General features: G+C 38.1%; 2 protein-coding genes across 9 annotated transcripts in view; one reads left to right on the top strand and one right to left on the bottom strand.

Moving 5' to 3' along the window:
- Positions 1-10,253, top strand: part of NLRC4 (NLR family CARD domain containing 4) — a 37,588-nt gene extending 27,335 nt beyond the window's left edge. For all 5 annotated transcript variants that reach the window (XM_078444817.2, XM_078444818.2, XM_078444819.2 and 2 more), the window contains one exon: positions 9,524-10,253. In XM_078444817.2, coding sequence (XP_078300943.1) covers positions 9,524-9,813 — 290 coding nt within the window. In that variant the 3' untranslated portion in view covers positions 9,814-10,253. The remainder of the gene's footprint in view (positions 1-9,523) is intronic.
- Positions 10,254-10,651: 398 nt separating this feature from the next.
- SLC30A6 (solute carrier family 30 member 6) overlaps positions 10,652-14,194 on the bottom strand; it is a 44,963-nt gene continuing 41,420 nt past the window's right edge. For 3 of the 4 annotated variants that reach the window (XM_060645187.3, XM_060645195.3, XM_060645205.3), the window contains one exon: positions 10,652-14,082. In XM_060645187.3, the coding sequence (XP_060501170.1) occupies positions 13,582-14,082 (501 nt within the window). In that variant the 3' untranslated portion in view covers positions 10,652-13,581. The remainder of the gene's footprint in view (positions 14,083-14,194) is intronic. The other variant, XR_013554778.2, reaches the window with a different exon arrangement.

Genomic DNA, 14,194 nt, shown 5'->3' with positions numbered 1-14,194 from the left:
GCTCTGGGAAATAGAGCTGTAACAATGTACCCTCAAATGCAAGTAAAAAAAAAAAAAAGTATAAAATGAACAAGTCAATAGCAGTAACTACTTTATTCTCAAAATGTTTTAAAGAAGAACTTGTGGAATTATCATTACATCCCTAATAACAGATAACATTATCCCTGTTTTATAAAAAGGCAGAGACATAAGGTAGTCATACTAAAGCAGGGAAAGAAAGGGTTGCAGACAGAAGAGCAAGAGTTGAAGATGTGAGGAGACAGTGTGGCTGCTGGTCCCTACCCTAGTCCCCTCCAGACATGTCTTTCACCTCCCACAAGTAGGAAAAGCAGTCTGCTTGTGCTTGAGCCATAAGCTGGAGTGAAAACCAAGTATTCTCTGCCTTTGGTCTCTCCCAGGTGATGAGGCTGCTATCTAGAGGCTCCATCTTTGTGGAGTGGTGAGTGCCCTGCTTTTGGGGTCAGATCTGCCCACCCTTTCCATTGATAGATGGATGGCCTGTAGCAACTAAAAGTCTCTGAGCCTCGGTCTGCTCATCTGTCAAGCGAGAGTCACTGTAATACCAACCATATTAGCAGTTACTGTGCCAGTCAGTTATAAAACTAATGTATATAAAGTAAGAAGTTCAACATTGGGGCGCCTGGGTGGCGCAGTCGGTTAAGCGTCCGACTTCAGCCAGGTCACGATCTCGCGGTCCGTGAGTTCGAGCCCCGCGTCAGGCTCTGGGCTGATGGCTCGGAGCCTGGAGCCTGTTTCCGATTCTGTGTCTCCCTCTCTCTCTGCCCCTCCCCCGTTCATGCTCTGTCTCTCTCTGTCCCAAAAATAAAAAAAAAAAAAAAAAAAAAAAAAAAAAAAGAAGTTCAACATTGACCCATTGTCTATGTTCAATAAACGGTACCGTGATCATTTTCCTCGGTGGGCTTCAAGATACTAGGCTTATCTTCCTTTTTTTAAAAAAGCTTCCTCGGCCTGCAAAACAAATAAAGTTTATCAAAATAAACCCTGCTTGCTTCATGTATAAGACCATTCACAATGGAACCTCAACTTATCTTCCTCTTCACCTTCATCTTCTGCCATGCCTCCCTACTTACATGAGGTTCCATCCTCATGGACTTCTGTTGTTCCCCAAGAGTGCCTTTGTACACGCACTTTCTCCAGAACATCCTTTCCCTTCTCTAACAGTCCCTGTGAGACGTAACTGAAATATCTCCTCCTTGTTCACATACTCTTCCTATGCTCTCTCTTCTGCCATATGTAACTTGGATGTCTGCTTTAAGCCTCTTGTCCAGAGTCTTTTAAACTGTTTTTGATTATGACCCACAGTTAAAAAATACATTTTATCTTATGATCTAACATACACATACATACACATTAAAAAAGTTTCACAGAAAGTGATTATCTTATGCCATGTGTGACACAAGCTGTTATTTTCTATTCTTTCTGTTCTGTTTCACTTAAAATAGATGCTGATTGCAACCCATTAAATTTATTTCACACTCCTCTAAAGGAGGGGACACCCTGAAGCTTACAAAAAACACTGCCCTAATACATATCCTGCCCAGGAAGTCAGCCTAGATCCAGGGCTTCTGTTTCCATGTCACTTTGGCTGTCTCTACTCCCATGTGTCTCTGGATCTGTGTCACCTAGCCTTCTGCAGAGGTTCCTTTCCCTCTTTTCCAAGAGACTTGGACAAGGAGAACAGTCACTTGTCAATTTCTATAAGAAGGGCCCAGGATAATTACAGATATAGCAAATATACTGAGCGCTTGTGGGTAATTGTGATAGTTCTTAGCAGCAGATTATGTTAAATGTAATACTGGTGCTTCCATACTCTCAGAGATATTTAACCAATTCTGTCAATTCAGGTTCCAAGTGCCACTCAGTCGCCTTGCCCTCTCCCATCTCCATCTCTCATAGTCCCCTATGAAGCTGCCATAGTCCCCAGTATTATCAGTCAATTTAGGCATTAACATTTAATGATGGGTATGTGTGACAGATGCAATAGTGAAATGAAGAAAGTGCAATGAGAGAGAGAGTCTCTAACTGAAGAAAGACGATCTAATGAGATGGAGGGAGAAAATGAGATGTGGATGTGAGGTATGAAATAGATACAGTAGTTGGAATGTACTTTCCTGGAAAAATTCTAAGCCTGGGTTGTCCCTATATTTCAACTTTTTCTGTACACATACTCAGGATATTGGGGAATATCACACAATTTGGCAGATAGGTATGCTACAATTTCATCAAAAACATTTAGAAGTGAATGGCAAGAAAACACCACCAAAACTTGTGGCATGCAGCAAAAGCAGGGCTTGAATAAAATTCTCATAACCTTAACTCTTTATATGAGAGAAGACCAAAATTAGTAAGTTTCTAATTTAAGAAGCCAGAAAAACATCAGAGTAAACCCAAGATCATAAATATAAGTCAATGAAACAGAAAATAAAAATACACTAAGCAAGATTAATAAAGCTTGAAGTTGGTTCTTTAATAAGAGTAACAAAATAAATAAAAGTCAAGCAAGACTGGGACACCCGCTGGCTCAGTCAGTAGAGCAGGAGACTCTTTTTTTTGTTTTCAATGTTTATTTATTTTTGAGAGAGAGAGAGAGAGAGAGAGAGAGAGAGGCAGAGAGAGAGGGAGACACAGGATCTGAAGCAGGCTCCAGGCTCTGAGCTGTCAGCACAGAGCCCGATGTGGGGCTCGAACCCACGAACCATGAGATCATGACCTGAGCCGAAGTCAGACACTTAACCAACTGAGCCACCCAGGTGCCCCAGAGCAGGAGACTCTTGACCTCGGGGTTGTGAGGTCAAGCCCCATATAGAGCTTACTTAAAAAAAAAGTCAAGCAAGACTGATAAAGAGAAGATTGAGTGACATAAATAATTTCATTAGTCAAAATAGAGACAGGCACATGTAGTAGTAGCTTTATTCATTATCACCAAAAACTGGAAGCAACTGAGATGTCCTTCAATGGTGAATAGATAAACAAACTGTGGTCCAGCCATACAATAGTATATTATTCAGTGGTAAGAAGATATGAGCAAGAAGCCATGAAAAGCCACAGAAGAAACTTAAATACATAGGGCTAAGTAAGAGGAATGAGTCTGAAGAGGCTACATAACATATGAAACCAACTGCATGACATTTTGGACAAGCACAGCAAAAAGTTCAGTGACTGTGGGTGTTCACCCAAAGAAAATGAAAAGACTGATTTGTAAAGATATATACACCTCTGTGTTTATTGTAGCATTATTTATAATAGCCAAGATATGGAAGACACCTAAAAGTCCACTGAAAGGTGAATAGGTAAAGATGTGGTATGTATAGACAGTGGAATATTACCCAGACATAAAAAAGAATGAAATCTTATCATTCACAACAATATGGATGGACCTAGAGGGTATTATGCTAACTGAAATAAGTCAGAGAAAGGCAAATACCCTATGATCTAAAATCTAACAAATAAAACAAATAAACAAACAACAACGACAATAGAAACAGCCATAGATACAGAGAACTGGTGGTTACCAGAGGGAGAAGGGTGGCAGGATGGGTGAAATAGGTGAAGGGGACTTAGAAGTACAAACTTCCAGTTATACAATGCAAATTCTGAATTCAGAATGTTGATAATTTATTTAAAAGAAATATGGAGAAGAAAAGATTCAAAATTAGAGCATGCTGCCTGTCAAGAATTTGCATTGTATAACTCAAAGTCGTGGGGATGAAAAGTATAACCTAGGGAGCACAGGGAATATAGTCAATAATAACTGACCAATGGGAACCACTTTTATCATGATGAGCATTGCATAATGTATGTAATTGTCAAACCACTGTGTTGTACACCTGAAACTAACATAATATTATATGTCAGCTATACTTCAAGTTTAAAACAAAGTTCAGGGGTTGCTAGGAGCTCAGATGAAAGGGAAGAAGAACCAGAAAATCACTTAGGGGGCCCCTGGCTGGCTTAGTCGGAAGAACATGTGACTCTTGATCTCAGGGCCATGAGTTCGAGCCCCACGCTGGGTATAGAGATTACTAAAAAAAAAAAAAAAAAAATCAACTTAAAAACAATCACTTAGTAGGTCTGAGAAACCTGATGATGGAATGAGGAATGCAAAACACTCTAACTGTATTACAAAGTGTGAATCAACCTCACTAGGGGATAAAGGACAAAGATGCTGCCATAAATAACTTAGGAAATGAGTGGTCTGTAAAACTAAAGGCAAAATAAACTGCACATAAGCACTGTACTCTAACTTATAAAGTTATATTCAGTTGGAGTATAGATTATTTTGATACTGCTATATACATTTACACTGGAATAATTAAGTAAATGGATGGCAGATGGTGGGAGCCAGGGTTTTCATTGCTGTGGTAGGAATCTACAGCAAGAGAAGAAGGCTAGTATAATCCATGTGGGTATGGATTAGAATTGGAGACATCAGTATGGACTCATTTCATGTTTACATTAATATATATGGTTACATCTAGAAAAAATATATATAGCATACTGTGAAATAATAGAAAATAAATATTGGTCTCTGCCCCCAGTTCCTGGTACAATGCCTGAAACCTCTGTAACTTCCTAAGTGATAACACTCTGGGTGGGCTCCTGGATGGCTCCAGGATGGGTCACCAGAAAGACCAAGCCATGATTAGAAGCTTGCAATTTTCATGTCCACCCGTCATCCTCCAAAGAATAGAGAGGGGCTAGAAACTGAGTTAACAATTTATCATGCCTGTAGATAGGGACTTTCTCAGTGATAGTTAACAAAGGGAGAAGAGTAGCTTTACAGATGATAAACTGAACATAAAGTCCCAACAGTACAGGATTAAGGGAGCTTCCAGGTTGGCAAACAAAGCCACACTGGGAGGGTGATGCACCTCAGACTCCATGGGGACAGAAGTTCTTGTGCTCGGGATCCTCCCAGACCTTGCTCTATGTATCTCTTCATCTGGCTGTTCATCTGTATCCTTTGCATATTCTTTAATAAACTGGTAAATATAAGTGTTTCCTGGAGTTCTAGTGTTTCCTGTAGTCGCTCTAGCAAATTAATCAAACATGAGGAGGAGCATATGGGAACCTCCAATTTGTAGCTTAAGCAGACAGAAGCTGTGGATAACCTGGGGACCTACTACTTGTGATTGGCATCTGAAGTGGGATGGAAGCAGTCTTGTGGGACTGAGCCCTTAACCTGTGGGACCTGACACTCCTTCCAGGTAGACAGTGCTAGAATTGAGTTAACTTGTAGGACACCCACCTGGTGTTGCACAGAATTTCCAGGTGGGGGGAAAAGCCTCCACACATTTGACGACCAGAAATGTCTGAAGTGTTCTGTATGCACAGTAAAGGAGACACACAGGAAGGAAACTGGAGGTAGAATGAATTGAGTTTTTGTTACACATATACATACACATATTCTTTGCTCTGTCAGCTGAGAGGGCCTAGAAGCAATGATACCTCAGAAGCCATAAGCACTCCTTGTACCTAGATCTTGAAATCTAATACCATTCTCTAATAAAAGGAACCAGGGCACTTTGACAAAATGGCTGATTCTAGGACTAGGGCAGGAAATGTATAAGCCTAGAGCATCCTGTAGTGTGAGAAAAGTATGGAAGTGCTCAAAACATAGAAACAAAAAACAAACAACAAAAACCACCCACAGTAACAGGAGGAAGTCAAAGTGACACAGAAACCAACTAAAAGTGCTCATAGTAGTTAAAGCTGGAACTGAAACAATAAAATAAAGTAGAATTGGATGATATCCCAAAGCATAAAATATCCATGAGTGCATAGTGACATAAATAAATTACTGAATAAATAAATAAATGGGGGAGGAGATAAATCTCTCATGCAGAACTGCAAGTAATTATGTAGATAACTTTGCCCACAAGAAAGTGGAGTATAACTCCCACTGCTTAAGTGCAGACTGCACATAGGGACTTCCTCAGTGATAGTATACAATGGGGAGAAGAAGAGTAGCTTTACAGAGGATAAACTGACCACCACCTTACCCAGATGATCAAGGTGAATCTTAGCAGTGACAAATCATGCTGACAGCATGCACCCTGGACATGCTATAATAAAAATGGTACTCTATGCTTCTGTGATCTTCCTCCCCAAATGCATAACCCCAATATAATCATGAGAAAAACATCAGACAACTCCTACAAAATACCAAAAGTCCTCAAAACTGTCAAGGTAATAAAAAATGAGAGTCTGAGAAATTGTCACAAGACAAGAAGTTCTATGAAGAACCTAAGGAGACATGATGATTAAAGGTAATGAGAAATCCTGGATGGGATCTTGGAACAGAAAAAAAGACACTGGTAAAAACTAAAGAAATCTCAATACACTATCGACATAAGTATCAATACTGGCTTATTGATTATAACAGATATGCTAAGATAATACAAAATTTAAAAAATAGGAGAAGCTGAGTGTGGAGTGTATGGGAATTCTGTGTACGGTTTGCAATTTTTCTATAAATCTAAAACTGTTCTAAAAAATTAAAGTTTGTTTAAAAAATCAAAGGCATTGGGGCACCTAGCTGGCTCAGTTGGTTGAGCGTCTGACTTCACCTCAGGTCATGATCTCGTAGTTTGTGAGTTTGTGAGACACGCTGCTGTCACCCTGTCAGTGCAGAGCTCACTTCAGATCCTCTGTCCTCCTGTCTCTGCCCCTCCCCTGCTTGTGTTATACACACACACACACACACACACACACACACAAAGGCAAAAAAGGAGTCATAATTATAGATAAATCAGGGATTTAAAAGATATGGAAACCCATCAACTATGACACAAACAAATCTGAAAGCTTAGACAAGGAAGACATGTTTTAGAAAAATATAATTTACCAAACTGTTTCAAGAATCAGGAGAAAATCTAAATAATCCATAGATATAATATAAATGGAAGATATAATTAAACTTTTTTCCATAAAGAGAAAAACTAACCTGAGAGGCATTTTTTGGCTAGTTTCACTATTAGAGAATCCTCAAAGTAGTAACTGTTACAGGAAAGATCAACTGGTGGAAGCTAAAATCAGTGGGCAAAACTTCGAGGAGAAAAAGGTTATTAGTATCTCACCTATGATATTTATCAATTAAAAAGGGAAAAATTACAAATTTACAATAGAAAGCCTGGCACACCCCACTGTAAACAAGAGATAGATTGAAAGACATCCCTTGGTCCTGGAGTAGAAGACATTATACTGCCAAGATGGCAATACTCCCCAAATTGATATACAGATTCAGTGTGATCCCTATCAAAATCTCGGCTAGCTTCTTTCCCAGAAAGTGACAAATTAATCTTAAAATTCATATGAATACTCAAGGAACCCAGAATAGCCAAAACAATCTTGAAAAGTAGAACAAAACTCAAATACATACTATTCCCAATTTTAAAACTTACTACAAAGCTACAGTAATTAAGACTGTGTAGTATTGGAATAAGGATAGATATATCCACTGAATAACCACAGACAAGAGAATGATTTTGGACCCCTACCTCATACCATACAAAAAAATTAACTCAAAATGCATCAAAGATCTAAAGGTAAGAGCTGAAACTATAAAAAATTCTGAAGAAAATCTAGGAGTAAATTGTCATGACTTCAGGTTAGGCAAAGTCTTTAGATAGGACATCCAAACACAAGTAAGAAAAAAATAAATAAACTGGACTTCATCAAGATCACAAACTATTGTGCTTTAAAGGGCATCATCTAGAAAGTGAAACAAGAACCCACAGAATGGCAGAAAAACTTTGCAAATCATTATTTTCTATATTATTGTGTAAAATATATAAAGATCTCTTACAACTCATTGATAAAAAGACAACTCAATTTTTAAAATGTTTGTTTGTTTGTTTGTTTATTTATTTATTTAGAGAGACAGAGCACAAGCAGGGGAGGGGCAAAGAGGGAGAGAGAGAATCCCAAGCAGGCTCTGTGCCATCAGGGCAGAGTCTGATGTGGGGCTTGAATGCACAAACCATGAGATCATGACCTGAGCCAAAATCAAGAGTCAGATGTTTAACTGACTGAGCCACCCAGGCGCCCCAAGTAACTCAATTTTTAAAACAGGCAAAAGATCTGAATAGACGTTTCTCCAAAGAAGATATATAAACCGTCAATGAGCCAGAAAGGATGCTCAAAATCATCAGCCATCATGGAAATGCAAATCAAAGCCATGATGAAATCCTTCTTCCCATCCACTTAGGAAAACATTCTGGCTTTAAATTACTCTGTTAAGTTCCTGTGAGTTGGTAAGATCTGTTCTCCTGCTAGTAGAGAAGGAGAAAAACTACTCTTTAGGGAAGGAGCCTTATACAGAGACACAACAAGTGGCAACCAGTATTTTGGCTGAGTGCATGCTATGCTGGAAAGCACATGAAAAAAGGGGAGGAGCCTGAATGGATATGAATATGAAGTTCAAGACAGCAGGGAGAAAGCTGCTTATAAGGAATAAAGAAGGGCTCCTTAGGGGAAGGAAGAAGAGAGGAGAAAGTGAGGCCCTACGTATGAGTTAGGCTGGGCATAGGCTTAAGTTGGTATAACAAGAGACCCACCTACACCATGGCTTACAGAACACAGAATTTTATTTCCCTCTTCTGTTAATAGTCCCAAAGCGAGAAGTCTAGGCAGGTGGGTGTTGTTTTGTGCAATCTTTCAGACCCAGAAACCTACTTTTTTTGACTCCTCTACTCCTTAGAGTTTGACTTTGATTTCATGGCTAGGATATCCACCTTCTCTTTGTAGGAGTGCCCTATTCTGTAAGGAATGGAAGAAGTTCCTGAAGAGCCTAGGGTGCATTAAAAAAAAAAAAAAAAAAAAGGCAATCCCAAAGATCCAAATCTTGAGATACTGAAAGGGTCTCACTTAATCTTACGATTAGGAACATTCCATACTCAAAGAAACAACAGTTAGTATTTGCTTCTCAAGAAGAGGAAATGTCTTAAGATTGAAGTCTGACTCTAGTTTTGAAACCAGTGACAAATATTTAATAGCATCTCTCATACCTCATTTTTTTTTTTTTTAACTTGAGAGAAAGAGAGAGAACACAAGTGTGGGAGAGGGGCAGAGGGAGGGAAAGAGAGAATCTTAAAAGCAGGCTCCATGCTCAGGGTGGAGCCCAATGCAGGGCTTAATCCCATGACCCTGGGATCATGACTTGAGCTGAAGTCAAGAGTCGGATGCTTAACTGACTGAACCACCCAGGTGACCCTCACACTTTAATTTTAAAGCAATTTTCCATTTCCTGGAAGAATCAGGAAAAGTAAAAAAAATATACAATTCATTTATATTGGTTTGCTATATTGCTACTAATTACTATCTATCAGATTCCCTTACACTTTAGGACAAATATAACTTGTAAACATAATGGAACAGATTCATAATCACTGCCCTATCTATAGAGAATTCTAATTTCTTTCTGAAGCAAAGGACTGGTTCAAACAGCCATTTCTCTTAAAAAAGTATTTCACTTCTAACATACTTCTATTTTTTCACCCAGGTGCATTCTTTGAAAAGAAACCTCTGAAAAACTTCCAGCAGCTGGATTTGGCAGGAAATTGTGTGAGCAGTGATGGATGGCTTGCCTTCATGAACGTATTTCAGAATCTTAAGCAATTAGTTTTTTTTGACTTCAGTACTACAAGATTTTTACCTGATGCAGCATTAGTCAGAAAACTTGGCCATGTGTTATCTAAGTTAACTTTTTTGCAAGAAGGTAGGCTTGTTGGGTGGCAGTTTGATGATGATGATATTAGTGTTATTAAAGGTGCTTTTAAACTAGTAACTTAAATAAAAGTCACCTTAAGCCCATGAATGCTCTGGGGACCCCATTACTTTCAGCCGGGTGACCTAAAAATCTTTGCTCATCCAGTGCAAGAGTCTGAATGTATATGACAACCCATTATATAGCCTAAAAATTATTCTTCTTGGGGGGCCTACGTGGCTTAGTCAGTTAAGTGTCTGACTCTTGATTTTGGCTCAGGTCATGATTTCATGGTTCGTGAAATCAAGCCCTGCATTGGCCTCAGTGCTGAATGTGCAGCCTGTTTGGGATTCTCTCCCTCTCTCTCTGCCCCTCCCTGCTACCACTGTCTCTCTCTCTCAAAATAAACATTAAAACAAAAATTATCCTTCTCAACAGTGTCTGCCTAACTTGCTCTTTCCAAACTTTGTCTTCCTCTCCTGGTATCAGGATGATGTGTGACATCATGACCTCTGTAGCTGGCCTCGTCCATGGAAATTTGCTTCCTTAGTTTCATTATTCAAAAAAAAAAAAAAAAAGAAAGAAAGAAAAAAGAAAAAAAAAGCAAGAGGATAAAAGGAGAATGCCAAGAAAATGAGGCAAAGAAGAGGAGCAAGTCGGGGGCAGTTGGACAACATGAGCTATCTTTCTGTGTCTCATCACAAGTAGGATTACCATGTAGTTGAAATGATATTGTTTATCCTTGTATTCCCGTTGGTCTTGGGAATAGGTCACAAAAATTGATATACTGTATGCATATTTACTTAGTACAGTGCCTGGCACATACTGGATATTCAACAAGTATTTGCTGAACTAAATTAAATTACCAATAAATTGCTATTGAATAAAAAACAAGCCAAAATTATTCAAGATCAGAGAGAAAACTCTATGTACGTTCTTTATTCAAACAGTGTGATTCAAACAATTTGGGATGTAAAAAGCATTTTCTCATATAAGCAGATTAGACTCCCAAAGAGATCAGCATTCTTTAGTCAAGCAAAAAACTGGCAGTTCACAAGCAGCTTAATCAGAGGCTTGATATTCAGGACCTCCCCATTTGCTTATACATGTACGTAATTCCAACTGTTATCTTTAGAGATTAAGGAAGAAAGAAAAATGTACCCCATTCTTTTGTACCCAAGGAAGCTAAAGGTACCCTGTCCTAAACTTTTCGCCAATACCGCCCAAAATAATCCTTCCCCACAAAGAAAGAAGTCCAAGAAAAATCTGTTTAATCTTAACAGATTTAAGTCCAGTGTGAAATAAACAAAAACCTAAATGGTGTTTAACCTGCAGTTCGCCTTCTATACTCATGGCACCTCAAATTAATGGCTTGGGTGTTGGTGTAGGTAACACTTGGCCTGTATGCTGAGGTAGTCACTGGAAGGAAATTTAGAGCTGACAGTTTACAGATTAACTAATCCATTCCCATCCCAACTTTATAGATGATAAAGCAGAAAGAAGTTAAATGCCTTGCCCACAGTAACAAAATACTTACATAATGGCAGCGTCAGGATCAGAATCCAAATCTCCTGACTTCTAGTCCAGTGTTTTTCCATTACAGTATGGCGTTTTCTGAGACGGGGTTAATTACACTCCATAGAACTTGCTCTTAATCACAAACAATGAGCCAAATATTCAATTCAAACTTCCTTGTTTAGCTTCAAGTGACTCTGTGGCAAGATTTACAAGCAAGGCTATTGCCCATAGTCCTAGGTTGGCCAAGTTTCTTGTTTTCATATCCAGAATCTGGCCAGAGCTTGGCAAATAAGACTTCTTTATATAATCATGAATGGACCAATGTTACCTATAGCAGTTGGCAACAGTGAATTTCAGGAAGTAGAGCCAATTCCTCCAGAACCCACAGCAAACTTCTTAAACAGTGCAGGTGGGTATCAAAGCACCTTTGGTGGGACAACTACACAGGTGTTGCCTCTAAATGGGTGATGAGGAAACAGGCATTTAACTTCATGCAGAATTGTGTTCTGTACACTTTCAAAATCCCATGAGAATGGAGAAGACATGCGGTGGTGGGGGGGTGGGCAGCACATACCTCTTAATCATCACTCAGTACATGGCAGTTCTTCAGATTTCATGCGTGACCCACTTAGATGAGGTCAATGGAGGAAAAATCACCCTGTAATAGTAGACCGATAATAGGTATACTAATAGTTGGAGAACATAAGACAAAGGACAAGGAACAGATTGCCTTATTACATTTACAAAATTTCATTTTTCCCAGCAGTCAAGGTAGTGTGGGCTCTATTTCTTCAGCAGGTCAAATGCCTGAACAGGGTTGCGGATGTTAAAGACAATGACAAACTCCTCACCAAGCAAAAGTTGGGACATGGCCACTTATTACAGGATGACTATAACTCTGCTTGACAAAGATGGCTTCTTGGATGTTATTCCACTGTGAAATCAGATTTGGAAGTGCTGCTCATATTTAAAAGAGGATAAGCTGATTGAAGCAACTTGCAAATTCTACAAAAACAAAAATCTTCTCTACATAGCTGGCTATGGCTGGAAAAATCATAAATCTCCAGGAGTACTAGATTCCAGAAAAGTTGAATCCACTCTCAAAATACCTTTTTAAAACTCTAATTACAAAACTCATGATTAAATTTAAAAAATTACCTCAGGTAATTTGTGACTGCTGCTTGTGATACTTTTTATAAGTAATACTGACCATGTTGGCAAGTCCTTAACATCCGCATTTGGAAAATAATCAAAAAACAAGAAAATCCACATGATTCTCACACTTCATCACAGTTAACAATTTATGATTTTGACAAAGCAAAACAAAATAAGTTGGAAATTGCCTGTTACAGATATAACAATACTGTACTCTATAATGTAGGATCTATTATGTTTTGGTAAAATTATATAATGTTAACTCAAATTGTTTATGCAACTTTGAAAAGATATCAAATCCCACATTATGCATGGAATTCTATATATTTTGGTAATATATCTGATATATTTTGTTAATAAAGTGAGAGAGTAAAGTCAACCAATGGAAAGGTGACAAAAAAGATAAATTCCATCATTATGTCAGTACTTTGGGGGTTTGTTTTTGTTTCATTATGTCAATTTGATTATATGTTATATAGAAAAGTGGATTCCTTCACTGCACATTACCAAAGGATTTGGTATTCACTTAACCAAAATAAAACACTTTGAGAACCACAGACTATTTATAAGTGTACTGAAATATTTTAATGAAAAAACTAAAAAATTTTTGATAATTAAAAATTTCAAATTATGCTAGACAGAATATGCTTTAAAATTTTTGATAAAAACTTTTTCTTTCTTTTGCAAGACATAAATCAAGAGGATCTCAAAAAAATGTAGCAATTAAGTTTGGAAAACTATAAAAGAGACTTTTACTTTCAGAATGGATGTTTTTTTCCATTCTTAAAATGTATGTCATTATTCAAGAAGCATGTTTATAAATTTCATTGAAGAAAATATTACACTTTTAATAATGTGACAGATTTGCTCCATCAAGTGGTTCTCTTATAATGTCTATCACACTGCAATCAACTACAAAACCAAATAACAAAATTTAAATTCAGAGAAACACGCTTTCTAAAGGAAGCCTAAATTTCAAACCCTATAACATTTAGAAGGTTCTCACAGCCCTAAATACATTTACAAAAAGGTACTTTCATCAGTTTCATGTAATGTGAACAACCTACTATTCTCTATCATTTAGAGTAAACGATTGAACAGTCGGTGCACAGCTGGATTAGTAAATAAAATGGAATCAAGGAGTCAATGTTCCTCATAAAAATAAGTTAGATTGCAGTACATCATGGTCTTGGTTGTCCAGTTCTATTGTTAGCTCCATATCTACTTGGCATATTTGTAAAACCAGTCCTGAATCCTTGGGTTACTCCAATTCCTGGAACTCCAAGTCCTTGATTAAGCAAGCTACTACTGTAAGGTGTGTGTCCATGATTAAGACCCAAACCAGGTCTTGTTTGGGTGGTGAGCAGAAAGACTGGGCTCACGTTTTTTCCAGGGGTGTTAAATGAAAATTCTGGAGGTGGACTACTAGGTTTAGCTGGAGTCGACGTAACAGGGTTTGAATCATCAGTACCCTTTAAAGGAGGCATTGGAATTATGTGATGATCTGAAAAGTTTAGGACATTGGCTGCAACAGGCCCAGACAGTAAGGCAGGTCTAATCCAATCATCCTTGAAAATTTGAATGGTCAAAGTAGACACCAGAGTGTACAGCCTGTTGGTCACATGAGCAAGAACCATTTGTTCATTCGCATCCCGTCGAATTCTTACATGCACTGATCCGGCCTAAAAGGGGAAAAATCATAAGAAAGAGATACTTAAAATTATACCATTGAAAATTCCCCTAGAAATAAATATTTTATTTATGATTTGGCTGTAACTGTACTTGGTGTTTTCT

The sequence above is a fragment of the Panthera onca genome, chromosome A3, assembly GCF_046562875.1.
Source record: "Panthera onca isolate mPanOnc1 chromosome A3, mPanOnc1 haplotype 2, whole genome shotgun sequence".
In the NCBI taxonomy this organism is placed as follows: Eukaryota; Metazoa; Chordata; class Mammalia; order Carnivora; family Felidae; genus Panthera; species Panthera onca.
Note: the sequence above shows the minus strand (reverse complement) of the source record. Positions and strands in the feature narration are given on the sequence as shown.